We start from the raw sequence: 26,706 nt of genomic DNA on the forward strand, positions 1-26,706 counted from the left end.
CAATATAAAAGACAGCTTTTGTACACGTCACACTTGGGAAACAACATATAATAAGTTAAAGATATTATCAAAATGTATGTCGCTATTATTATAAGGGTAATTACTAATTTGTATATGAATCAATTTTCACAAAATGGATGCGAAACGTATTATTTTATTATCGACAGATGCTAATATATTAGTTTTAATGTCATTTTTGGGTGAAAATTCACTTGTAACGAAAATAATACTCGCAACAACTTGAATAATTAACTTTTTTTTTTATAGATAAAATGTATCCAATATATTAAATATAATTAACTTATTCTCTATGTTGTTAGATTATAGCAATATATATTTATTATTATACGTTGCAGTCAATATAATCTCATCTCATAAAAGAAAACGCGTCGTAATAGAAAAAATATGAATTGCTGATGGATGCGTTAAACGAAGAAAAATATTAGAACAAGAAAACTCAGTAATAAAATTAAATGTTTATTTACAAAACAATGAGAAGTGCGGAAAGAATTCAGGTCATAATATTCAACTAAAAAATGGTATAAAATTTCTCTGAATTTGTATTCAAAACTTTGCACTACAACTCTATCATAAATTATGCTCAAATGTCTCAGATGAAGTATGGTTTTCAACACTGGCAACAAGTCTAGTGAGTTTGCTAAGCGTCTCACGAGCAGATATCGTTTCCGGATGATTTTCACCGGATATCGAAGTTCTAATAAAAATGGCTTTCCTGATTAAATCATCCCCTATATCTAACTGTCCACCTCGTACCATCAACTTGGCTCTGACTTCTAGCACAGTAGCTCTTGCCAATGCGAGTTCTTGCCATAGCAACGGATTTAACTGCGCATTTGTCTGAACGGGTTTCCAGCACAAGGACTTATCCAACCAGTTTTCAACCGGGGTGGAAAACGTATGATCAGTTGCTTCTAATGCATCTGTGCAGAGACGAAGCAGCTCGAGAGCAGCACTGCAACGAGAGAATGTCATAAATGTACGAATTGCAAGGGGCAATATCGCTTCTTTCACGACAAAAAGCAACTCTGACGCCTTGAGCTCAACAACTACAGGGTCTTTTCCAAATCCTAGGAGCAAGAAACAGGCGGCCCATATGTGATCCGAGTGATTGGATATAAAGCCACGGCTGGTGACAGCTTGCACCATGGCTTGTGCAACTCTGGTGACACCTCTCTTTCGAGCATAGAGTTTTATGAGCTGGTTGAACTGAATGAAACTGTCCTTAGTACAGCCTTTTGCTATATTGAATCTCAAAAGTAACGAGGATGCTTCTGCTTCTGATCTCCGTGAATATGATGATGTGCAACCACATGTTAAGGAGCGTAAAATCTTTTTCAAGACCTGCTGATTCTGGTGTTTCTCGGGTATCTTATGGGCAGCCAGAGCTAAAATGGATACAGGGACCAGTGCTGGTGCAAACCAACCACTTGCAAGAGCCATTCTAGTTGCCAAACTTCTTGGTCCATCAGCATGATCAAATATGGAAAAGCATACCTCAAAAAGCTGCAAAAGAAAATTGTTGCGTCTTAATGAATTGTTTTCACGACCGCTCCACGTTGCATCTCTTAACGGCATCCTATTAATGGTATCCAAAAGTCTACTGGGACTGATGGGAAGCTCAGATAGAATAGCCCCTACAATTGCAAGGCCTAGAGTTAACCTTCCGAGTTTTTCCTCAATAGCTCGTAATGCATCGATTTCTGTGATCGATTGATCACTAACGCTTCCTAGCATTAAAGACATCGCCTCAACCCCTGATAGGTAAGAAAGTTTCAAGGGCTCAAGATTCATCACATTAGATAGGCGTGTGGAAATGATAACATGAGTTTCGCCACTTAAACGTGGCAGCAGATCCATTACAAGTTTGTGATCCCACCAGTCCTTTTCGCTCTCCAAATTATCGATTATTAATAAAAATGGAATATTTCGCATGAGCTCCTTTCGGACCCTGGCTATTGCAGCTTCCTCTTGCTCCTCAAAGCTCTTGGTTCGATTTTTTTCTGTGCAGCTCTCCACCCCTACATCGATTTCTAAGAACGACCACAAGTTCAAGTAATTCTGTCGAATGTATCGGCTTTCTCCTCCTATCCATAATACCATCTTATATCTTTGATGGAAGCGATGAGCAAACTCTAAGAGAAGCTCGGTTTTCCCAATACCTGAGTCTCCAGAGACACACGCAATTCCTTTTCCATAGATGGCTTTCATAGATCTCTTTCTCCTGCCATGCTTCCTACTGCTCTTCGATTTTTGTCTGTGCTGGGATTGAGAAAACTCGGTGTTCTGCAATTCAATTTCCTTTTCAGATTCCTTCCACACAAGTGGTTGTTTCCCTTTCCGCTTGCTACTCTCACTTAATTGATCACTTCTATTTTCGTCCATTGAATTAGTCCTCGAACGGCCAATTGTCAAGTTTCTTTTCATTGGTCTGGCCTTGAGTTTGAAATAGTCTCTCTCGGCATCTCCACTGACGTCACCAAAAAGTAAGAATTCAAGCTCGGACAACTCCTTTTTCCGACCAATGAAATTCTCATTCCGAAGAAAAGGGAACTCTTCTTTCTCCACTTTTTCTCTCCACTTGGTCAGTCTATCCACAATACTTCTCCTACCCAACCTTAATGCCAGCAGGGTGACAGCTCTTAATATGCAATCTCTCCATTTACCATCCCGAGCCTCTAGTTTCCACTCGTCAGTATGTGAAAGGGCGTTGACAGAATCTTTCCATTCCTCCTCTAGTCCACCATAAAGTAACCAGAGCTCACCACCGTATTTTTCCCAAAGATCTCCTCTTTTCTCGATAATATCTCTCACAAGGCAATCATCAGGACCCAAATCAAAGTACACTGGAACCAAGTTCTTCTTCCCGGAGAATAATCGCAGCTCTTCGATGGTGTATGGGTTCCTGAATGACTTTCTGGTCAAGATAACGACTCCAAATGTACAACCCTCCATAGCTTTGTCAATGATACTATGCTTGCGAGAATTTCTACATCTAGCTCTGTCTGTCACAAAACAACTCAAACCTTGAACCTCTAACTCGGCGCGGAGCCAATTGGCGAACCTGAGAAGTGAAGGCTTTCGTCCATGAAAACCTATGAACACGTCACAACTCCTCAGTCTATTCAAAGAAAAGGAATTTGGGGGCACTGCGATTTCGAGAAATTTACTAGGCCCTTTTGTTTTAATATTTTGCTCAGAACAATCATTCTTATGACCTATGTTGTAACTTGACAAGGGACTGTCAGATACTCCCAATGTTGAAGATACATTTTCAAACTTCCTGCGATCATTCAATGTGCGCGTGGTTGCACCAGGATATACGTTAATTGAGGCAAATGTAGAGCTTGCTAAATATTCTGATTCCACAGGCCTATTCAAATCCAGGGAATCCAAGTTTGTGACAGCAGCCTGACATGGATTGTCAGAACGTGTAGATACGAGACCTGTACTTGCGCTTGGAGAAAAGAAGGGTGATTGATTTGCCGAAAAAAATGCTGATGAGGACGATGAGAGATTCCTTAAAGACGAATAAGGTAACGGTCCGAATCCACGACTATCTTCTGGAGTATCCATTTTTACAGTCCCGCAATAAGACGTCAGCTGAAATTATATGCATTCTTGAAAAGGAAAAGACGCCTGAAATAGAGAACAAAGATTTCAAAATGAATAAATTCACGAGAACTTGGAATATAGGCCAAAAAGAGAATTATATCAACACATTACACAAGGAAAAACCGAAAGTGCAGCAAGCAGAGGAAAGCAAAACAAAAATTGCAGCCATATTGTAATGAAAGAAAATGTTAACAAAAGAACCATAGAGCTACATACAATTAAAATGTCTTTTTTGACCATAAAAATCGAATGTTGCAAAAGCAGACAGATTTAGACATTAGTTAAAGCTTAAAAAGATTCAATTACTACAAGCATATGCAACATGATAAATTTTCACATTCAATCGTCTACGATCCCGTCTTGAACCATGAAACATCATAATTGACAGTCAATGGAAGCATCGAAGAATGAAAAGCTTGAATCTTAAAGCATTGTAGATCTAAAGAACTTAAAACTCCAAATGCCATAGAAACAGCTAAAACAAAAGATGCTCAATCATAATTCAAAAGACAAATCCCAGTATCATGATCAGATCTGAAGAACTCAAACAAGACGAATTTCAATCTCAATGTTTCAACCTTATTTTTCCTTTTTCACATCAAATCCAGGAATCCACAATGATTTGTTCGAACGGTATCCAAATCCATTGTGATTCCCAAAACGATTTCCTTACAAAAAGTCAAATGAAAACGACTGAAACATAAATTCTCTTGTACCGTTGAAAGCATCAACGAGTTAAATCATCGAATCTAAGTAAATAAAATAGCAAAATCTTAAGCGAAAACGACGCTTCCAAATTCCCTTATACCTGGACTAAAGCTTCAAACAAAAACTCGATTTAAATCCGCTGAGTAGAGCCCACAAGCAGCTTCTCAAAAATATCTTCATGGAACCTTTTAAATACTTTCAATAATGATTACTCAAACGTCAAACATGTTTTGTTTTCACACAAGTCGACAATTGACTACGCAAAAGGGAATATTTTGTCGAAGGAGAGTGGATGTAAGTAAGAAAAGTTTTACTATTGACGAAGAAAAGTTTACTATTCATGAGACGGACTTGCTCTTAAAAATTGGTCGAAAAGGGCAATAAAGATTTTGATTAAAAAGTACACGGGGAAAGAAAATTAGGGAAATTGACTTACCTTTTCCGAACAAAAAATCCAATGGGTTCGCACTTTCTTTACCCTCTTCCCAAAAACACAGAACCCATTAAACCCCTCCAGATAAACTTACATATATATTTGAAAAAAATGCAATCTGTTTCTCTCACTCTCTTTATTCTGTGTTATCTTGGAGGCCACCCTCACTCTCGCTTCTGTTCTGTGACTCCCAACTAGATGAAGATCCCATTAATCCCTCCCATTCGATCCCTTCACGCAGATATGCATGAATATGTAATAAATGTAGATATAATCAGAAATCAGATGTGTGTGAAACTGAGAAAAAAGGGGTGGGGAAATTTATGAAAAATGGAGAAGAGTAGGATTGGAAACGCGGCGCGATACAAGTGGGGTCCGACACAAAAGCACGGATCTGTCGAGGAATGCTGCTTTTGTCAAAGGTTTTCTTTTCTCTGTTTTGGTGTCAAAGGTTTTTAATCAACAACAAAGGACCAGCAATGTTAAAGTGTGTGTTTTTTGTTGCAATCAATTTGATTAAAACTAAAGATCATAATTCATTTGTTGGCTCAATATATGTTTTGGATACATTCAAATGTTTTTTTTTCCGGTTCAGTCTCGTATGTTTAAAATGGTCATCGATTTGATTTCATAAATTTGATGATATCTCCCATATCGCAACTTCTTTTTTCACACCTAATGCCAAAAAATGCAATTTTAGGTGTATGTCACAATGAAAAACTCAAATAAACTGAAAAAATAGTTAAATTTAACGATACATTGTTGTATATAGTAAAGATAATAGAAGAGATTAAACAACAAATAGATCTTTAATAATTAGTGATGTTTTGTGTTGTGGCAGCGGAGGCGAGGGGTTGGATCTTCTTCTCTTGGAGTTGGGGAGAAAATCTTTTGACTATGGAAGCCATGCTATATAAAAACATATTGGATTAGTTCGCATCACATAGATTTAGTTTTAAATAATGTTTGATAATTTATTTTAGAATATAATTTGTTGTATAAGAGCATAATAAAGTATAATTATTTTTAGGGTGGTGGTTGTAAAATTAAATGATTTTTGTTTTAGAAGACCAAAACATTCACTTAATAAGTAATTTTCCCCTTGTTCTTCAAAATTTTGAAGCTTAATTCATGGTAGTTTGAAACACTTGAAACAAACCTATTCATCAGCCTAGCAGCATTTGTGTGACGTTTATTTGCATTAAAAAAAATAGTATTCTGCTATACATTATCATACAATGATGTTGAATTGAATGATTCATATTTTGTATGGATCACATTATTTTGTTTAATTTATTGCTTCAATAAAACATAACTAATCGTGGGGTGGGATAATGAAATGTTGACATTTTAAAGCAGGAAGATTAAATGGGGGGTGGGGGGCACCCTCGCTTATTGCTATTCATTAATTCGAATAGTTGAATGATCAAATATCGTCTATACAAGAATCGTTATTGATATGTGAAAAAAAATGAGAAATGTTTCCCAAAAATTCTTCCAAACATCCCAAAAATTCTTCCAAACATTACCTAAATTATCGATCTATCTAATTCATTAGAAATGTTGTCGTTATATATATTATTTATACTGTTTTATCAAGGAAATAAGAATGGTTTTTATTCATGAAGTGGAATTGGATATAATACTGCTCCTGACGTAGTTTCAGTACTGGTTTCAAGATTTGGAAAAATAAAATTAGGTGCATTCTTTTTTTTTCTTTTTTCTAATGGTAAATTATATGCATTCTTGTTGTCAGCTCTCAGATAAAAATATATATTTATATGGTGTATTTTGGTGTACATTTATGTAGGTAGCTAGTTTGACATGTGAAAATTTTGAATTCGGAATTTGGACCTTAACAGTGTTCGGAGGAATTAAAAGACAAAATTCCAAACACTAATTTGTTACTATATTTTTAAGGGCACATGCTTCCATGTGAGTGCAAAATTATGAAAGAAATCTTGAGTGTTTCACGCACTCTTTTTAGACAGAAACATAGGGTTAGATTTGACACATCTGATGCATTATAGTTAACTGTGTCCCAAAATCTTGAAATTGTGTGTGCATATTTGTATTTAGGTTTGTATGTGTTCTCAAAAAAATCCTAGAAAATAGGTGTCTATGTGTGTATGAGTGTATCTATATATACGCGCACGCGCGTGAGTGTGTTTGATTTGAATCCGAAGCATCCATCTGCATTTGGAATTTGAGTTGATGGAAATTATTAGTATCAAGCTGTGTTGCTATGGTCCTTTTCTTTAGACGAAATAATCTAACGTGATATATATTATATCTATAATAAAAAATTATTTTTAGAATATAATCTAGCATGTATCATATTTCTCCAATTCAATGTCGAAATTAAGAATTATTGTTATTGATGGGGAGGCGGACGATCGACCAAGTTTAATAAAGTGATATGACTTTTTTCCCCCTCTTTTTTATGATGACAAATTTAAAAATTTATCAACGCTGGCATCAAAACACTAATATGCAATCAGAATAAAATCGAGCATATATCATGTTGTTCAATGGACTCGGATCCTCTACTGTGGAGAGAAAAACAGCACAAGGTACTGTGCATTGAAATAGCTTCTTTAATTCATATCACAGGATTAAAAAATAATATGTTTAATTAATTATACACATGAAATATTGTAAATCAAAGTTATTTCAGTGCACAGCACCAATGTTGTTTCTCTCTCCACAGCAGATGATATTTTTCCCTTGGTTTTGGATTTTACTCTGATCAATGCGCCAAGTGCATGCACTGGAGTAGGGGTGCAAACGAACCGAATTGAGCCGAATAAGGTAAAATTTTAAGGTTCGAATTCGGCTCGATAAGAGTATATTCGAGTTCGAGCTCGATTCGAAGTTCGATAATTTTAAATATTTTGGCTCGAGTTCGGCTCGAAATAAAGTTCGAGTTCGAGTTCGGTTCGAAATATTCGAACCTATTCGGATATTATGGTTCGAAAGCTCGAAATGTATATATATTATTATATAATTATATTATATTAACTAAATATTAAGGCTCGCGAACTTATCGCGAACTATCGAACAGAGTAATTTTGGCTCGAGCTCGGCTCGAAAAAAAGTTCGAACATGTTCGAATTCGGCTCGAGTTCGATAAGCTCGAATACGAATCAAATATTTATCGAGCGGGCTCGTAAACCTCACAAACAGGTTCGCTTCGTTTGCACTCCTACACTGGAGGTCGAAAAATTTCAAAGCGCACTGGCTTTCTTTCGACACCATTAAATAACGAGGTCCCATTTTCTCGAAAAATCCCAATTTTTTTTCACGTACACTAGAAATATCGATTCCAATTCAAATGAATTTTAATAGCCATTTTTATTAAATTTTTTTTACATAAATAATATTCAAGATATAGAAGGAAGAAGACAGAGAGAGGGGACCTATCCACATGTTAAAATTGTATATTTTCAATTTATTTAACAATAAAAAAAAGTCAACTTACTCCCTGGCATGCTGTTTGTTTGTCATCTGGATCATGTGGGGATTAATGAGCTAAATTTAATAATCTTTTGAATATTGTAGAATTTCTTGATCTTATCCTTTTACCAATTATTTACCCGAACAAAAAATATATACATATGAAGAAATTCAAGTAAATAGATGTGATAAATGTCCATGATATAATGAAGTTCAACACAAAATTGAAAATTCACCCTTGAAAGCTGCATGGATTTAGGATTTGTAATTATTTCATGTTATTTTTTTTAAATATTAGTTAAATGTTGATTGATTTTCTACGTATGTCTTCACTATAATCAACATTTTTAACTAAAACTAATCGATTATTATACGATATTAAAATTATTTTGAAATTTCAATCCCAGGAGAATAAAACCAAACTTGTCATTTGCTAGTTTTATTTATAATTAGTGGGCCTTGGAGCGGACCACATAGTACAGTTGGGCCGACAATAGTGGGCCATCCTCTGAACATAGTTTTGATATGGCAACAAAAGTACAAAGAATTGTCAACAACATATGGTTCCACTTCTGCGGCCATGTTTCACCTAATGATTATAGGTGAAATTTTAGATTGTTAATAGAACACTATTGTGAACTCCTAATTTATAACTTTTGTATCACTCATGTCATATATCAATTTTCTTTCTATCGCCATATCTCACGAGTCAAGCGATGCATGAAAAACGAGCTCCATAGTCGTGTGTACGTCGATTAAAAAAATAGAAAGATATAAGATATTTTTTTATTTCATGATCTTCGTTGATAGTTGGTTGAACAATCTATATCTATCTCATCAATCATATCAAACAGTATCTTGATCATCATGTTTGCGATATACTCGATCCAACTGGTGGCGGTTCTTGTACTTTCACCCAAGCAAGTAAACATATAAAAAGGATCAAGCATTTAAGCTCTTGGATGCAATCTCAAACACGTTCTCGGATAGCCCGTTAGCTGCCAGAATCATTTCGAGTTGCTCCTGCAAGAGTATAATTTTGATATCACGACACCAAAACTGGAAAACTTTTGCTGAAGGACGATTTTTTCTCAATGTTGGTGAGAATGGACTGTATGTACCTTAGCAAGAGCTTGCCGAGTTTCGTCATAACGCTTCCATCTAGAGAAGGCAGACACCATTCGTGAAGCCACCTGCAGTTGTTATTACATGATTTTAAGGAAACATCGCATGAAAACCAGTATGAGACTACGAGCTAAGGCAACAGTCGTCCGACCTGAGGATTCAGCTTGTCGAGCTGAACCACCATTTCACCTAAAAACTTGTAGCCCGATCCATCTTTAGCGTGGAAGTTGACTGGACATCCACAGAATCCTCCAACAAGTGCGTACACCTGTATTTATTTCAAAATAACTCACAATTCTTGCAAAAAAGAAAAAAAAAATTCTATCTTTAGAGTTGAAGTAACCAGCTTTTGATTCGTTAAAAACCTTGTTCGGATTGCGTATGTCAAAGGCAGGATGGTCCAGGAGTTTCCGTACATTCTCAATGTTCCCAGGGACGTTCGACGTAGCCTGAAGCGCAAGCCACTTGTTTACCACCTGGTGAAAATTTAACTGCTCAGTTTTTCATAAAATCTCACAAAATTACTCAGTTCAGGTGATTTATTACAACAAATTTGGTATCTTCAACTTTTGTTGCAACGCATCTCACAGAAATATCCGTGTATGATTCAAAGAGATTTCTTATCATCCCGGTACATGGATAAAAGGGTAACAAAGAGAATCTTAAAATATCTCAATAGCACAATTGGACCTGCAATTTTCTCTACATATGTCAGCCAAAGTTCTAAATGGCAGCAAAGGCGGCCATCGACCGAACCGCCTTTGCCTTATGTGGTTGAAGATGAGCCGGGACAGGCAAGGTGGGTGAGGCAAGCTGAAGACCGTCAAAAGTCAACAAAAGTTTTTAAAAACCTTAATTATTAATAAATTATACATGTTCTCTTCAAAACAAAATAGTTAACCCAATCACTCACAGGAAACACAAAAACCAGCCTTGAACCGCCCGCACCACCGATGCTGCCGCGCGAACCGCCCACCGCTTACCGCCATTTACAAAACTGATGTCAGCTTACCTGATCAAAGGTATGTCGCTACACTAACAGTAGATATAACTAGTAGTACAGCCACCCAAATTATAAACTATGCGGTAGTCAAAGGACAATGCTTCGATTGCGTTGCTACATGCACAGATAGGAGACAATGCTTCGATTACTTTGCTACATGCACAGATAGGAGAAGCCACACAGGATAGTGTTGTCAAGTATAGCCACCAAATGCAAGATAGAGTTCAAGATAAAAAAAAAGATTTAGAAACGAAACTAGATTCACCAGAGATGCAAAAATGGCATACCAAGAAATTGTGCTGCCACTTGTTGTAGAAATCAGCCAAAGCCTCATCCCGAATATTACCAGGTTTTCGATCAAGAGCTACCAAGGCTGCAATTTCTTCGGTCATGTTCGTGGAATTTCTATATTCGTTCAAGACAAGCTCAGTTGTTTCTACATCTTCAAGTGAACCAAGATAAGCTGCCGAACCATAGACACATCTTTATATTAGTTAAGATGAAACTGGTTCTATTTAAAAATAAATACAAACATGAACAACATACCGAGGGCAGTATTTTTGAGTGCACGCCTTGACATATTTGAATGGTTAAATTCATATTGCTCAGAACTCCGGTTGTTTTTGACCTGTGAAGCATGTACAAGAGAACATTATTAAATCCCAAAATTTCGAGGAATGGCAGGTTATTTCTACTTTTTGTACAAGACTAAGAGTAAAACAACAATGCACCGTATTGAACAACTCTTCTTTCAATTCGGAAGCAATCTGTTTTCTGATGAAAGTCCTAACTATATGAACAGCATCAGGGTCAGCAACGTCCATCAAGTCCATTATTTCCCCTTCACCAGGCAGAGTTATTGCCTTGGCAATAAATTCCTAAATAACCAGCAGCGTGTAAAGAAAATTAATGAATTTACATAGAAAAGAAAACATGGACAGATCTATGTATACCTTATCCAAGCTCGCGTCACAAAGTATGCTTTTGATTCCGTGCAGAAACTGCTTACTTAGAACCAAAGGCTTGCTGTTCTGAAAATCAGATACCAGGCCAAGCATCGATTTTCTTGCCAACACCTGCCCAGCCTCCCAACTGAGGCAGAAAAAAGGATGCTTCAGAATTCAAGTAATTCCATGTGTAAACATAATGTCTATTTTGAAATTGCATACCGATTGAATTCGTCAGAATCATTCGCCAGGAGGAAATAAAGATCATCATCAGTGAGATCAGAATCCAGTCGAATAGGAGCACTGTAACCCCTTAATAAAGACGGTACGGGTGGCTCTGGGATGTTGTTGAACACAAATTCTACCTCTTTCTGCTCAAAATATACCACCACAAACTAAATAAGATCATCACTGTAAAAATATCAAATGGAACATGGAATAGTGAAAGCACCAAGGCAGCTCATGATAAAAAATATTAATGAGCATTTTGATGGATAAAATAAAAGCAACTGAAAATACAAAGAGATCAAGACCTTCAAAAGATCCGGAGGCATCTCACTATGAAGCAAACTCAGATATCATTTGATTCGTCTTTAAAAGTATCAAAGACTAGTCAAGCTAAAAACAGGTCCGAATTTACTTTAGAGCCGAATTGGAACCCAAATCACGATCAATAGCTACCAAGTCTGACAAATTCATCGACATTTACTAAATAATAATGTATTTAATATTAAATGAGCTAATGTGTTTGATCATAATTGGAGCCTATAGTTGATAATTAACTTCAAATCAAATAAAAGGAGCTCGAACCCTAACTCCAAGTAAAGACAAATTTGAGCACAGAGTAGTGCAATGAGCTTTCAGTCAGTGCAAGTAAGAAGACTCAAGCTCGAGTTTCAAGATTCTGACTCAATCCAATTCATTTGCAGCTCTAGTCATCACAAGTGTAGTGCTAGATTAACCTGTGTCACTCTGAGCACTGTTGTGTGGGCAGCTTGGCCATTTTCGGTGAGACTCTCCAACTTTCCTTCATAGTATACAGAGGATAGAGGCATGTCCTTGCCATCGGAGCCAAGAAGCCCCAATGCTACGGGAATAAGCATTGGCTCTTTATCTGGTTGTCCTGGAGTTGGTGGAACCTCCTGGCTGCAAAACAATCAAATTATGCTATTCATCGAGTCAACAACACAAAAAAGAAGAAGTTGGATTTAAATGAAAACACAAGTTCTAACCTAAACTTCAGAGTATAAGTCTTGGATTGGGTATTATAGCTGGAAGCAACCTTCAGACGAGGCGTCCCAGCTTGGGAGTACCTACATTTTCCCTTTAAATCAAGTACCGCAGACAATTTATTTTCGAAAGTTAAAGCAGGGTTAACAACATACCATAGCAAGAAATTGGAAAAATCAGCACCATTTGCATCTCTCATGGCGGCAAAGAAGTCTTCGCATGTCACTGCTTGCCCATCATGCCGCTCAAAATATAAATCCATGCCCTAAAAAGATGAAGTAATAGATTTAGAATGATACATGTGGTATATTGGATCTGGCAACAATGTTCTTCTTTACCTTCCGAAATCCTGAACTACCCAACAATGTCTTGTACATTCTGACTACTTCGGCTCCCTGATAAAAGCAGATTCAACTAAGCAACGATGAAACCAAAACTAATCCATAGCTCCGACAACTCAAAGATCCGAAAGCACAAGGGGCCAACCCTCAAGCCCAAGGCAAAAACAAATTATTAATGGACAGAAAAAAGCCAACCTTTTCATACACCTGCGAATAAGGAAATAAAACCAGGAAGAAAAAAGAACACTGAGTCAATAATCCAAACACACAGAAGAAACTTCTATTTAAAGAGATAGAACGATGATGATGCCAAAAACATACCGTTACTGCATGTTTCAGATTAAGACCAACCGTCACGTTCATTGCATCAGTAGAAGGAAGAGCCAAAATACCCAAACATCAGATAAAAGTAATGAAAGATAAATGGTATCTGTGTCAAATATAGAAAAAGGGCACTTGCCGGTGTAAAAGTTATCCATCTGTCAAAAGCAAAAAAAAAAAAAAAAAAAAAAAAAAAGAAGGTTCATATAACATAAAAAATTTAGGTGGTACTAGCTTCAGGACAACAACCTTATTTAAATGGAATTAGCAGAAGAGTGAGTTTGAAACCTTGATATAAGAGTGAGGTCGCACAGGATGAGCCATCGGGCCAGCATCCTGGAAAATCAAGATAAAAGCCAGTGACTACAACTCACGAGGTTTGATAGGTTCCGATATATCTGACCATAAACAGCTCAAAGTGATCTCAAAATGTATGTCGAAACGCAACTAGATTACTTTGTCCATACCTGAGGAAATTGATAAGTTCTAAGTGTTGAAACATCGGCTATCCGTTGTACTGTACGACTGCCCATATCAGATGAGAATTCCTGGAAATAGGCATTTCAATTAGTGTCTCGAGCTGGGATGCTAATACAACCTTAAATGCCTACTCCAGCACAACTGCACAAGATGTGTCTCCACCTGATCCCGGAAAACGGTGAGGCCTTCCTTCAAGCTAAGCTGGAACCAATCCCGACATGTCACTCTAGAATTTGGTTGAATGTCAACATTAATGTTAAGACTTTATAACAACTCAAATGGTGCATTCTACAAGAATGCAGCACAAGATCACAAAATCCATTTCAAAGAAATCAACTGGTGCAAATCAATTGAGTGGACTAAACATTCAAATATAGAAAACAATCATCCTTAACTGTTTCTCCATTTTTGGGAAAACAATTTCCCCCAAAGCAAAAGCAAGCGTTCTCATTCATTTTTATTTTCTTTGCCCAAAAAATAATTTTATCTACATTTATATCATATTATAAGCCAAAATTAATTTAAAAATATTTTATTACACAATTTCTGACATGATTTAACATCTCCAGCAACAATTTTATTTTCCCAAAACAAATACAAGAAGTGATATAATTCTCGTACGAAATCATGTGAAAAAAATAACTAACCAGCCCATGTCAGTTGTCAAAATCGAGTACTCCAATTAACAATTAACAAAATAAGAAAACGGATAAATAACTGAACATACAATTTACTTCCCAAAACGTTTCCTAAAATTCCCAAACCAAACAAGTCCTATATAGTTCTCTTCTGAAATCATGCGAAGAAAAAAAAAAAAAAGCCAATGAATGCCACGATTTAATACTCCAACACATGAGACAAAAAATTAGATAATATCACCGCAATTATGAGATTGAGAGGTACAAACTAACCTGTTTCCTGTCCAGTTGTGAAAATACTGCAAAAACAGATGAGAGAAAAAAAATAAAAAAGGGCAAAAAACCCCAACAGAGTAGATCACCAAGTCAAAGAAAAAATTGACTGCAGCAGTCTCAAAAGGTGACACACCTCATGGCCAATGACACCCAAAATTGCAGCATAATCTCCATCTGTAGCAGTTTCAGGAGATGCCAGGACAAGTTTGGAATTAAAAATCTGGAAAAAGACAAAATCAGAGAATTCAAGGCAACATGTCGATTACGTAAATTCATAAAAAGCAGTGGTTTGGTATTCAACATACATTCAAACTCTTGTTTTCCATGGCTCCCCTGTCAATCAGGATGAATAGAGATCCTTTAGAAATGTTTTAAAATTAATCTAAAGAATGAAATACAGGTCTCAGAGGTATGAACAGACATGTTAAAATCTGGAACAGCAACAATATTAAACAGATCCAGGTCATACTCGAGCCCAAAAACCTATGTAGAAAGAAAACATCAAAGAAGTAAAGAAATAATAAAGTGCATTTTAACTTTAAGGTAACCATAACGTTGAAAGCACTTGAAAAAAGTATACATCTTACATCTTCATCCCACTTCATTGAAGCTTTCAAAGAGTACATGGCATGAACTGTCTTTGGAAGATCTTGCGTAGGGGTCCAGATTCGAAGTAAGACCTTTCGACCTGAACTAGTCGTAAAAGTATCATCTCTGCTCTCCAACTGTCCAGCAACTAATGCGAATAGATAGCATGGTTTCACAAAAGGATCCTCCCATATCACATAATGCATGTTTCCCTGCATTAATGCAACAAAATACAAATCACATTGCCATTTACATCAAAAATCATTTTCACACACACACACACACACACACACAAAACCTCCATGTCTCCTTGCTCCATGAGATTTCCGTTAGACAACAATACAGGGTACAATGACTTGTCAGCTTCAATACGGCAAGTGTATTTCGCCATGATATCAGGACGGTCCTAATGTTGTATCCAAACTTTTAGCAGCAAGTTTCAAAAGAATAAATGCACAAGTTTTGACATCAATTCAGTAGCATACCTGATAAAATGTAATTTTTCGAAAACCCTCTGCCTCACATTGTGTGCAAAAATTGCCAGAAGACTTGTAAAGCCCCTGTATGAATAATCCATAGATGAACAAAATGAGAAATCAAACACTATACATATATGTGCATCAATAAGTTTTCAATACAATCACAAGATGATTCCAAATTCGGGAAGAACCTCTAAACTTGTGTTCTTCTGTGGATAGATTTCGGTGACAATTTCCAATATAAATTTACCAACTGGAGGTGATTTAATAGTCAGATGGCGTGAGTCCAGGTGAAAATCATCCTCCTGTAAACAAAGATTTGTACTCTATTAAGCACTAAGGAATCAAGTGTACATGATATCAAATAAACTTTTCAATTCTATGATAAAAATAATAAATAAAATTTTCAATTCGGAGTGAGATACGTGGGACAATAGGGCAATCAGTCCCGGCTCTAAAAGCAAGGGGATTAAATACTATAAGCTAACTAATATAGTAAAATTGATGCAAAAAAATCATTTATCGCTGATAGCTCAGACAAAGTTCAGTATATGCCTAATGCTACATACCTTCAGTTCCTTGCCATCCATCTTCAATGAAATCAGTTTCAAGTCTACCCCATCCAAGACTAGAGGTGAAGAACAACCTGTTTATGAAGAAAAGCAGATGATAGAAATTATTTCTCAAGAATATCCAAATTGTTTTAACTACGAAAGACAAAACTCAAGTTACATTGTTAGCATAATTGAAAAAAAAAATGACATGTTAGTTTTTTTGAGTCACATAAGACACTTTAAATTAAAAACAAATTATCATAATTCATAGGAGGTGTAAGGTGCACATAGGTGCCTAGGTATCATACAGTCCAGGCCAAGGTACAGGCTAGGGCCGCTAGGCATAAACCTTTTCATAAGGCATCCAATATGGGCTTTACAAGCTATTGAGCCACAAGAAAACAAATATTTGGTCAAAGGAAAACACATCGAAAAGCCAAAGGCCATAAATCTTACTATTGGACTTCTAATTCAGCTTTTCTTTTAACAGGACACAACTTCAGATTTCGGAAGTTTGTATAAGCAAAAAAGGGAAGAGACAATAAAAATTATTCAAAAGATGATCAAATACCTTCCACTTTGGAATATCCAGCAATTTTGGAAAACACAATCGTTTTTTCCTCACCAAGGGTAAACTTTAGATCAACCTAAGAAAATGGCGTATTTCATTGTTCAGATCGGCAATGATAAAAAAATATCAGAAATTCATGTACATTTTGAAATTTGTCAACAAGAATCCAGATGCATATTGGATTACCGTGTCAAAGAAGTAATCAGGTTGCTTATAGTCCTTTAAAAAGATCTCTTTTGGTGTCTCCATAGTAGATTCTTCAACTTGCTTTGGCAGTGTCGCTGTTGAAACTGAGCAAATAAACCTTCTACCGATACTGGGAACACGCTAGAAGATGTTGAAAAGCAAGCACAAAGAATAATGTTACCAAGAGAATTTCGCAATTTGATAAGTTTGGGGGAAATCAATAGGCTCCCTAATGAATGAATAAACTTACAGGCAATGAGTGATTCGGTAATCGACAACTCCTCGGATAAGGAACCTGGTGGCAATAGTTAAGCAAGAAAGTGTATTTGAAACGGCACAATCGAAACAGGAGAGTGATATCTGAAGCCAAAATTCATAAACAAAGCACACAAACCTCGGAAATAGGTAATTTTCTGCACCAGCAAATATTTTTTACCAAACGCCCCCTAACATGACAACTTAAGCGAAGCTGAAATATTACCAAAGATCATAAGACAGAGCCATACATTTCCATAACTTTTTCAACGTTGAAAAATATGCATATAATCACGAGCTAAAAAAACTAACAAAAACTGAAAACAAATATGGATGGAGGAATTACAGGAGTGTTAGAGACCAAACCCGTGAGACAAGTCTTTGACAAGATCGAAGCTTTGCATGGTAGAATCAATCGAGACATTATACTATCAAAATAATTGACTCCTAATAATCCGACAAGACTGATTAAAAATTTATTTAATAAAAACCCGTCTGAGTATTCTGTTTCTCCCCAAAAACCAGAAAATAATTTGACTTTGATATTAAAAAAAAGATTCAATTTTTAACTAAAACAAGGGATGCCCAGATAAAGTAACACCATGGAATTTCAAGAATAAAGCAAAAAACGCCGCAATTGATAAAAAAAAAAAAATTTATCCCGAGCAGAAATTTTAGTGAAACAGAGTGAACAGGGGCTCTTATAAGGTTGTACACTAGGATATGGATAAATTGAAATTATTGGACAATAAAAATCATATATATAAAGAAAAATAATCAATTAAATGCAAACTAATTAAACTCTATTTCCATTGCCATTGTTCTATCATCTTTGTTACCTGTTTGTATGATCAGGGATGAAGACAAAAGAAACACAGATCTCTCAGAAAAACCTAAGAGACAACTGAACAATTAACAAAATATTAACAAAATAGTTAAAAAAAAAAAAATCCCAAAAAATAAAAAAAGATTTATTATAAAACGGGGATAATGTCCATTTTTTTAAAAAAAAAAGTGTGGATAATGTTATTTCAATTTATTTTATTTTTTTTATAAAAAAAATCTCAATTCTCAAGGATCCTAAATCCTAAAATATTAAACGCGAAGTTGAATATGATGTAAAGCAGTGAGACTTTGACTGACATTTCTTTATTCAATATAAAAAAATTTAGGTTTCTTTTGTTTATATTTTTGAAAAAAATTGTTTTTTTTTTGTAGGATAAAAATATTTTCTGATCTTTTAGCAACGAAAAAAGACAGTACTATTCCATTTTTATTGTCATTTTCTAAAGCATCATTTTTCACATCGTTCAACACAAATGATTTATAAATTTTACCTTTTACCATTCCCGAAAATCATTTCAATCTTTTTGTCATTAAAAAGATATTCAAATACTATGTTGTATTGTAACAAAATATAATACATTTAAAATGTTTAAACATCAAATGTAATATTAAAAAAGCAAAAAAAAAAAATCATGTGAAACCGTCTAAATTTATGAAACGGATATCCAATGCGACTTATCTCATGATAAGTATTATTTTTTATATCAAAATTATTACTTTTTTCTGAAAATATTAAAGAAACAACCTGTCTCACTCACACATATTAGCGTATTTGACCCAAAAAAAAATTCAAATATGTTATAATTTTTTTCGAACCAAATTATAACCTAAATGTTTTTATTCAACTGTTAGTAAACTGTAATATTTTATTGATAAATATAAGATAATATAATATATTATGATATTCTATTTTCTAGTAACTCGCGAATATGTTTAAATATTTTGAGTCGAAATCAAACTCAAGCTCAAATATATTCCCATCTTGAATTTTTCTCTATGTTCGACTCGATTCATTTACAATTTTAGTTGCAACCCTTCCGCATTGTGCAACCTTCCGCATTCCCAATGTCGCACATTTTGAGCTAATCGCATCTACACACTTAAAAAAAAAAAAATAAAAAATAGAAGAAAATAAAAAGAAAACAACCAAACCACCATGTAATATTTCAAAAAAAAAAAAAAACCACCATGTAAAATTGATAACATTTTATACTTATACTTATTTTTAAAAATAAGACAGAGATTAAATAAGACATAAACTCCCTACCAGATTGGACAAATCACAAACATACACCACTTTTATAACATACAATGAAATATGTTTGATTTTTAAAGAATGAAAGATGCATGATCCTATTAATATTTTTTAGGGGTTAAACTTTTCACGAGGAGCTGATGCAATCAACCCCAAACCCCACATTTTTATGACTTGAAATGTTAAAATTAAGATAAAAAATTACAGTAATTAATTAATCAACATATTCAAACATCAGACACAAAGCATAGCTAAATAAAAGGTCGTCGATAGATAAGAAAATATGCTAAATGACTAGCAATAAGGTACTCCAACTTTGGTGTTCAAAAAATGTGAAGTCGTAACACAACCCACACAAAAAACCAGAACATATCGGAACTGGAATAGAGAGAAAGGATACAACCATATTAATTCTGGAGGAGAGCTTCTATGGCTTCGAAGAAAAGAGGGGCCATTTCAGGGTTTGGTGTTTTTACTGCACATTTAAGGCCAGGGATACCGATGGCTGCCGTAAGTTCGATCAAGAAAGGGGTCCCTCGAGGAATCTTGGCGGATAGATACAAAACTTCTTGATTTGTGTGCTTGCGCTTTGCAATAAAGAACATGTTGGATGCAGCCAACCGGTCTATGATTGCTTCAAAATTATTCACCACAATTGCTGGGAAGTCCTTGGAGATCTCATTAGAATCAGGTAACGATTTCCATGTCTGCGATGGACAGAGGTGCAAAATCAATTTCCAGAAACATTTTGCAAAATAGCTCCATGTCGTTCATATGTTTTATTCATCTATGCATTGGTTGTTTTTTTAGTAGTTTGCAAATCAAACATACATTCAACCACAATCCACAATTTCTTGTACTCGCATATCCATCCATATTTGACAGCTAACATTTTCGTCAAAAGTTACCACAGGGCACAGTGGCATCTTCAGCCCAACTTCAGGAGAAGTGAGGCCAACAGTGGTTTTGTATGTTCGCCCTTGAGGTTATCAACATACAGATAATCTCTAAGGGCAGTATCATGGTGAATGATATTGTTGGCAGCATATATAATACATTCAGCTGTCTCAAAAGCAGAAGAAAGCACATTTGGATTCGACAAATTAATGACCTCATCACTCTTAACGAATTAGCTATGGAAAAGTTTCGTACCTCGAGAAATGCTGATCGCTCCATTTTCCCATCCTCAGCCAAAAATACAAGCATAGGAATGCTGTCATTAAAATACCATACAGGTTGCTGATTATTTTTCAGAGCAACCTGCAGAAGTGTACTCGGTGGACCAGGAGAAACGTTCTGGAACAAAACCATAGGTAGAAGAGTGCTTGAAGATGTCCCAGGTAGCAATTGTGGAACCTGAATGAAAAAAGATATTAGCTGGAACGAAGGGTAAAAGCCAACATCCTAGCAAATTGCTAATAATAAATACCTGAAGCGGCCCAGCTGCAGCCAGACCGAAAGTGTTCTTGTTGAACTGAATCATAAACCCATCAAGCGGAATCTGTGAATTGTTCTCAAATAACATGCTGTAAAAGATTTGGCCATCTTTCCGAGTGAGCTGGGCACGGATTTGTAGACCTTGACCAGTAGTTGCAGGTAATAGAACTGGTAAAGGAGGTCTGCAACTCAAAAGGTTCCAGTTGATGAATCTTCCGGTTAAACATTTTCAAACAAGAAAAGAAAACGCATAATAACCACAACTGAACTACAAGAAGCATACCCAGAAATGGTTGCAGGCTGATCCTCAGCTGCACTGTTATTATCTAAGCCAATCAAATCAAGTAAATCAGGTATGGCCGCAGGAGCGGCTGGTGCAGCAGCTGGTTGCCTTCCAGCTGCATTCTGAGCATTACCCGTGACAGCTGGCGATGATGAACCTGCATCAGCAGCTTGAGCCGATGATTCAGAATACCCTCCTTCGCTCCCATCAGGATAATCCTCTTCCTCGGTTTTCTGGATGGTTTTCACACGTGTTACAAATGCATCAGGGGGTTTATGGTAGACAGAGGACAATGTAGCAATGTTAGCAAGAAGCTCATCCAGGAGAGAAGAGTCGAGTTGATTTGAATCATCACTTATCACAGGCTTTTCAGCTAAGACGACATCCTTTGCTGCCTGAAATTCAAAAGATTGTTATTAATAAACTATAAAGAAATATATGCATACAAAAAAAGGTTACCTTGCCTAAATGGAGTGAGAAGCTAAGACACAAATAGTGGAAAGACTTAGGATCTATTAACTAGAAACACTGAAAACCAAGCACTACCAGGCTCGCAAGCACAACCTGAGTTGTAAACTTGAAAACCAACTGACTGGCCAATTCTTCCACATGCCAAACACGGTAAACTCAAGTCCTACACAACCGAAAAATACCTAGACCTAAGCTGGCACAAGCAATGCTGAACTAAACAAATGCACCACATCAACCCCAGTTCAGCTGAACACCAGAAAAGAATTTCTTTTTCTTTTATTTCTTCAAATTTTCCTGGTGTAACATGCAGTGACAATCAGATACAAATTCTTACGAGTGAGAAAGCGGAATATTGTGAAACAATAAATCAGCATTTGAAAATTTTAACAAAAAAACATGGTTACCTCTGGATCGGTTGACAGGAGTCGCCAATATATGTAAGCACGATCTCTAAGATCTGGGTTGTCGGTTTCGACGGTGGCATTATTCAAAACAACCTGTTCATAAGATTATAGTGAAGCCACATTCTAAACATGCATTTAAAAAAGATAAAAGGATCTTGAAAAATCTTAATTCAAAACTCAGGTATGAACATGGGAAATTTTGAATTACCTCCAATTGTTACATGGAAACTAAATTTAAGGAAAGACTATAAATTCATCATAAACACGCCCTTTTTAACAAGAGGTAACAAAAACTGAACAAACACAATGTTCAAGGCACATGAGGAGTACACCAAGGTGCAAGGCGCAACAGCAGCAAGCATCCTGGAGCTAGATGCAGAGAGGTGGAACATAACTCCAACCTTGCAACTTCAGGTGTTGTTTCTAAGGCTTAAGCTGAGGATGATAAAACAAAATATATGGGCCCCTTTTCTCCCATCAAAGAAAACAACGGCTTCCAAGACAAAACATGCTGAAAACGAGAGCTTGGCCAGATCATTTATCGGCCTAAAATCTTTACTTGCAATATCGAAATTCTAGTAGTTTTTATTAAACATGAAACCTTGCAAACAACTGTGGCATGCCGCCATTGAAACGATGTTCAAATGAATCACAGATGATTGGGTCAATCAAGAACGACATAAACAAGTTAAAGACGATGAATGAGATAAGAATAGATAAAAGAAAAACCTGGATCATCTGTTGTGGGCCTTCAGTTGGCTTCTTGAGGAAAAGTTTGACCGTCGCTGTCAACAGCTGTAACTGAACTTGTGGAGGTTCCTCAGGAAATGTTTCCAAAAAGCTCTCCAAGAGCTCATCAGCATTATCAATTCTTTCAGCATATTCACCAATGATCCAAATCATTGATGCCTGTAAAGAAATATGGAGGAAAACAAGCTCAAAGTGGCCAGAAAGAAACATTTTGAATAGAGGCCAACCGCCAAAGGATCTCATCCCTCAAAAAAGTACCTTTGCTTCTGGCTCGTCCAAGGTGTCCAAGTTCTCACAAAGTGTAGCAATGATGGACTCATAACTGAGACAGAGAACGAATTTATTTATGTTCAGAAAGTCAAAACATATTAGAACAAGTCCGACACTAATAACCAGACTCAAAGATAAAAAAAATTGAACATACGTGTTAGGGTATCTCCTAAAGATATCTTTAATCACTATGATAGCTTCTTGAACAACATAGTTTACTTTGATCTTGATCAACTCAAGCAACACGCTGATACACCGTTCAGCTGCTCTCTCTAACTTGATTGCACATCGTCCAATGGCACGAACAGCTTTTCTGACAAAATCTACATCTACTTCAGTAGCATACTCTTTGAACTCCAATAAAACCTGCAAGCATAAGTGTAGAGAGGATAATAATGGAACACAATCTATTCACGCACAAGGTAAGATATGCAATCTACTGCAACCAAAGTCAACTTACTTGGTCTATATTTCTATCTGATGCAAGCTTTATCATGATTTCTAACTTTTCCATCTTCACATAAATTGGATCATTGTACTTGCAAAAGAACACCTAAGTGGCAAAGCAGCACGATCGTTTGTAGATTCGCCAACATGTTTGAGCCTCTAATCCCAATTTGAATGTGTATAAGACATCATGTAGAATTACCTTTATTTCATGGGCAAGAATTGTGGGTCTCTTTTGCACAATAAGGTTTATGTTTCGCAAAGCAACATATTGAATCTCGGGCTCCGCAGACAGCAATGTCACAAGAGGAGGGGCCATCTTCTTGCAAAGATTCCGGACTACATCGGTGCTAGTAATAAGTTCCATCTGTAAAAGGATCATCTGCAAATGTTCCACAAGATTACATCATAGGTAATGTGCTTTGAATGTCAATACAGTGACGAATGGAAGAAGTAAACAAGGAAAAAAAGACGCTGATAAACAACTAAACAAAGTTAAACTCGATCAAAAAATTCTAGAGGTAAATGTTTATAACCTTTACAGCTGAAAGAACAACTGCACAATTCGCATGTTGCAATCGCGGCGTAACTCTCTCCACTATATTTTCGGCTTCACGAGCATCAGCTGTCTTATACTTGGAAAGAGCATCCAAAATAAAAACTTGGCCCCACCTGAAGGTGGTATATTATTGTTACAGCACTAAAGAGCATGGAAAAATAAGACGAATCTTTTGACAAATCAAACAGAGCAGGACATAAACATTCCACCAAATATTAGTCCTCTGCTAAGCAATAAGTTCAAAGTTTTATAATGAATAGTCCAAACACCTTACACTTATCTCATCTCAGTACTAATAAATATTACCCAGTTTTTACTGCACACCCAGGAAAATAAATGAAAAGAAAACCTTGACTTGGAAAATTCACATAATTCTTCTAATTTTTTGACAATCTGGTAAACTGTTGATGAAGAGAAAGCCATAACTTCATAACTCCCATTAAAAGGGAAGAGTAGAAAATCAGCAAATCCACATCAATGTGATTGAATGCGAACTTAGAACACGCGTATAAAACTTAACATATGGGTGATTAAGAGCATAACAGGTGGGTAATGTGAAATATTAATTTGAGTTTTCCTCCGAATAACGGTGAACCACTCATGCCGTTTTTACTCACTCGGTGCATTCATTCAGAGCAGTAAGAAGCTTTGAGAGCGTGTTACTAGTGATTTCAAAGATGGGTCTGCTACTGTTCTCTTGAATTTCAGCAAGTGCAGCAACAGCGTTTGCGACAACCATGGGATTGTTGTCCGAAATTAAATCTTTCAGAGCATCTAGGAAACCTCTATCCTCCACCAACTCTGCATTTATGTCATAAAGTTTAGCAACACATATAGCTGCCGTCTTGCGAACATATGGGTCATCATCCTGATATGAAGAGAGAAGAAAAAAGGACATCACTTAATTCATTACTCAACCACATTTCATCATGCCCAGAGGTAGTAAAATGAAAAGAAAAATCGGTGAATATACCTTGAGGCATCGCTGCAAGGGATCACATAAATACTCTGTAATTTTATCAACCCGAATGCATCCCATTGTCCTCACTGCCAACGCACGGATCAAGGGATTTGGGTCTTGGGAATCCTGAAAAACATGATAGCAGGAAACTTTACCCCTCACTATAGCCATTCACAAATTGTTTTAGAAGCTGTAGTCTATCATTAGAAAAACATTGGTACAACATTATACACAGGTGCCAGTTTCCTAGCAAAGGATAGTTAAGATATCATTTATGGTTTAACCCAAACATGGCTTAACAGCCTCCAGCTTCTCGTTATTTCTTCAATACAACACATGTAAATATTTTAAGGTGCATACCAAAATTCTATTTCATACACCACCTTAACTAGCACAACCACTCTCTTTTATTCACTGCAGTTCCACCCTCTTCAATCATGCAAACAAAAACTAACTATTATTGATGGGTGGAGTGTGGAAATCAGATGATCACAGATTGTTAACATAAAAAAAATGGAGGGGTGAAAGCACTATCATTGTCAGCGAGCACGACTTAGTTTTCATATGAAAGATAAGGACCCACCCTCACCCTCTTAATTATTATTATTATTATTATTATTATTATTATTATTATTATTATTATTATTATCTGCGAACCTCCATGGGAGAAATATCTTTCCTGTGAATTGAAAGGTACAAAATGCATTTATTACAGCAAAATGGCAACAATTAATTGAATTTGTACATGGCAGATTGCCCAATACATATCTCAACCAGCAAAGTAACAATGGGGATCATATGTTGAGCCTAAACATAAAAACTATGAACATCCAAGAGCTCGTGCAAATAAACACAGCTGTTTACCTTAACAAACGTATTCACTGCTAATATAGCAAGATCAGGCTGGCTCTTTGCATAGTTGATGAGATACAAATATACAAGCTTTTTAAGCTCTAAATTTTCAGTTTGCATACAATTCACAACATCTGTAAAGAGGGATGATACGTCCTTCCCCACTGTCATTGCAGCAATAACCTTCTTAACTGCATCTTTCCTCTTGTCCTGAATCCACAAAGGCGCACATGTAAAAAATGGCACGCGATCAAATTAATGAATATGCACCCAGTCCGTTAGATTCCCAATTCAACAAATAAAGGCCACGATTTTACCCACAAGATCACAACATGGCATGAACAGAAGATAAGACCCCATAAATCTGACATAATAACGATAACTCTAAACAGCATTTCTCGTCAATTAGACCAAAAAAAATGTTAGATCCAACTCTTATTCACACTACATCCACGAAGATCCGCGCAGATTCATCAACGCGCAAATTGAAAAAATCCCACGAAACATAGACTGAAGGAGAGAAAGAGGCACCTTGTACTGAGAATTGAGTTCTTCTTTGAGCTCGGGGATTTCACCCTTTTTGGTGGTGGAGAAGTACTTCGAATCGTGCCCGCTCATCGCTCTTCAATTTGCAGAGCTCCGCTTCCGCCGTGTGCAGACCAGTCGAAGGAGAAAGAGGGGATCGATCGGCCACGAATAATAATATTGATTCAATGAAGGAAAGGAAAATGTAAAATCAAGACACTGAAATTGGAGTCCGGAGATGAGCAGCGTAGAATTGTCCATTTTCATGGAATAATTTAATTTAATTTAAAATTAAAATATAATAATAAAATGACAATTTGCTCACAAATCCCCAAATGCAAACATGTTTTGCTTTGGAGTTCCTAAATGTGTTATAAAACAATATAATATGTGGTACAAAACCATACAATTCCAAAATGCAA

At 36.2% G+C, this 26,706-nt stretch overlaps 3 protein-coding genes across 4 annotated transcripts; all 3 read right to left on the minus strand.

Moving 5' to 3' along the window:
* Positions 1 to 507: 507 nt before the first annotated feature.
* On the minus strand, positions 508 to 5,232 carry LOC140873713 (uncharacterized). Of its 2 annotated transcripts, XM_073276933.1 has the most exons (3): positions 4,778 to 5,232; positions 4,442 to 4,526; positions 508 to 3,657 (listed from the first exon to the last, which is right to left on the minus strand). In XM_073276933.1, the coding sequence occupies exon 3, from the start codon at positions 3,592 to 3,594 to the stop codon at positions 589 to 591; it is 3,006 nt and encodes a 1,001-aa protein (XP_073133034.1). In that variant the 5' UTR covers positions 3,595 to 3,657; positions 4,442 to 4,526; positions 4,778 to 5,232; the 3' UTR covers positions 508 to 588. The 2 variants fall into 2 exon arrangements, with proteins under 2 accessions (XP_073133034.1, XP_073133033.1); XM_073276932.1 differs by lacking the exon at positions 4,442 to 4,526.
* Positions 5,233 to 8,985: 3,753 nt separating this feature from the next.
* Positions 8,986 to 18,037, minus strand: LOC140873615 (puromycin-sensitive aminopeptidase-like). Its single transcript, XM_073276802.1, has 33 exons — positions 17,571 to 18,037; positions 17,364 to 17,438; positions 17,220 to 17,264; positions 16,970 to 17,110; positions 16,784 to 16,859; positions 16,228 to 16,304; positions 15,850 to 15,963; positions 15,665 to 15,739; positions 15,478 to 15,585; positions 15,179 to 15,391; positions 15,013 to 15,074; positions 14,897 to 14,924; positions 14,725 to 14,811; positions 14,589 to 14,614; positions 13,840 to 13,903; positions 13,665 to 13,745; positions 13,486 to 13,533; positions 13,337 to 13,355; positions 13,198 to 13,202; positions 13,072 to 13,083; positions 12,874 to 12,930; positions 12,691 to 12,800; positions 12,538 to 12,618; positions 12,268 to 12,451; positions 11,528 to 11,676; positions 11,312 to 11,450; positions 11,090 to 11,236; positions 10,905 to 10,986; positions 10,646 to 10,821; positions 9,721 to 9,831; positions 9,507 to 9,623; positions 9,352 to 9,423; positions 8,986 to 9,253 (listed from the first exon to the last, which is right to left on the minus strand). The coding sequence occupies exons 1-33, from the start codon at positions 17,646 to 17,648 to the stop codon at positions 9,173 to 9,175; spliced, it is 2,940 nt and encodes a 979-aa protein (XP_073132903.1). The 5' UTR covers positions 17,649 to 18,037; the 3' UTR covers positions 8,986 to 9,172.
* Positions 18,038 to 19,513: 1,476 nt separating this feature from the next.
* LOC140873599 (beta-adaptin-like protein B) lies at positions 19,514 to 26,530 on the minus strand. The gene is made up of 15 exons (XM_073276779.1): positions 26,291 to 26,530; positions 25,772 to 25,969; positions 24,920 to 25,033; positions 24,564 to 24,814; positions 23,924 to 24,059; positions 23,590 to 23,769; positions 23,401 to 23,493; positions 23,095 to 23,306; positions 22,929 to 22,992; positions 22,650 to 22,829; positions 21,921 to 22,013; positions 21,046 to 21,440; positions 20,755 to 20,944; positions 20,478 to 20,681; positions 19,514 to 20,032 (listed from the first exon to the last, which is right to left on the minus strand). Exons 1-15 carry the CDS (start codon positions 26,375 to 26,377, stop codon positions 19,733 to 19,735), a joined length of 2,697 nt encoding a protein of 898 aa, XP_073132880.1. The 5' UTR covers positions 26,378 to 26,530; the 3' UTR covers positions 19,514 to 19,732.
* Positions 26,531 to 26,706: the final 176 nt, after the last annotated feature.

Source organism: Henckelia pumila, unplaced genomic scaffold (genome assembly GCF_033568475.1).
Source record: "Henckelia pumila isolate YLH828 unplaced genomic scaffold, ASM3356847v2 CTG_80:::fragment_1, whole genome shotgun sequence".
NCBI lineage: Eukaryota > Viridiplantae > Streptophyta > Magnoliopsida > Lamiales > Gesneriaceae > Henckelia > Henckelia pumila.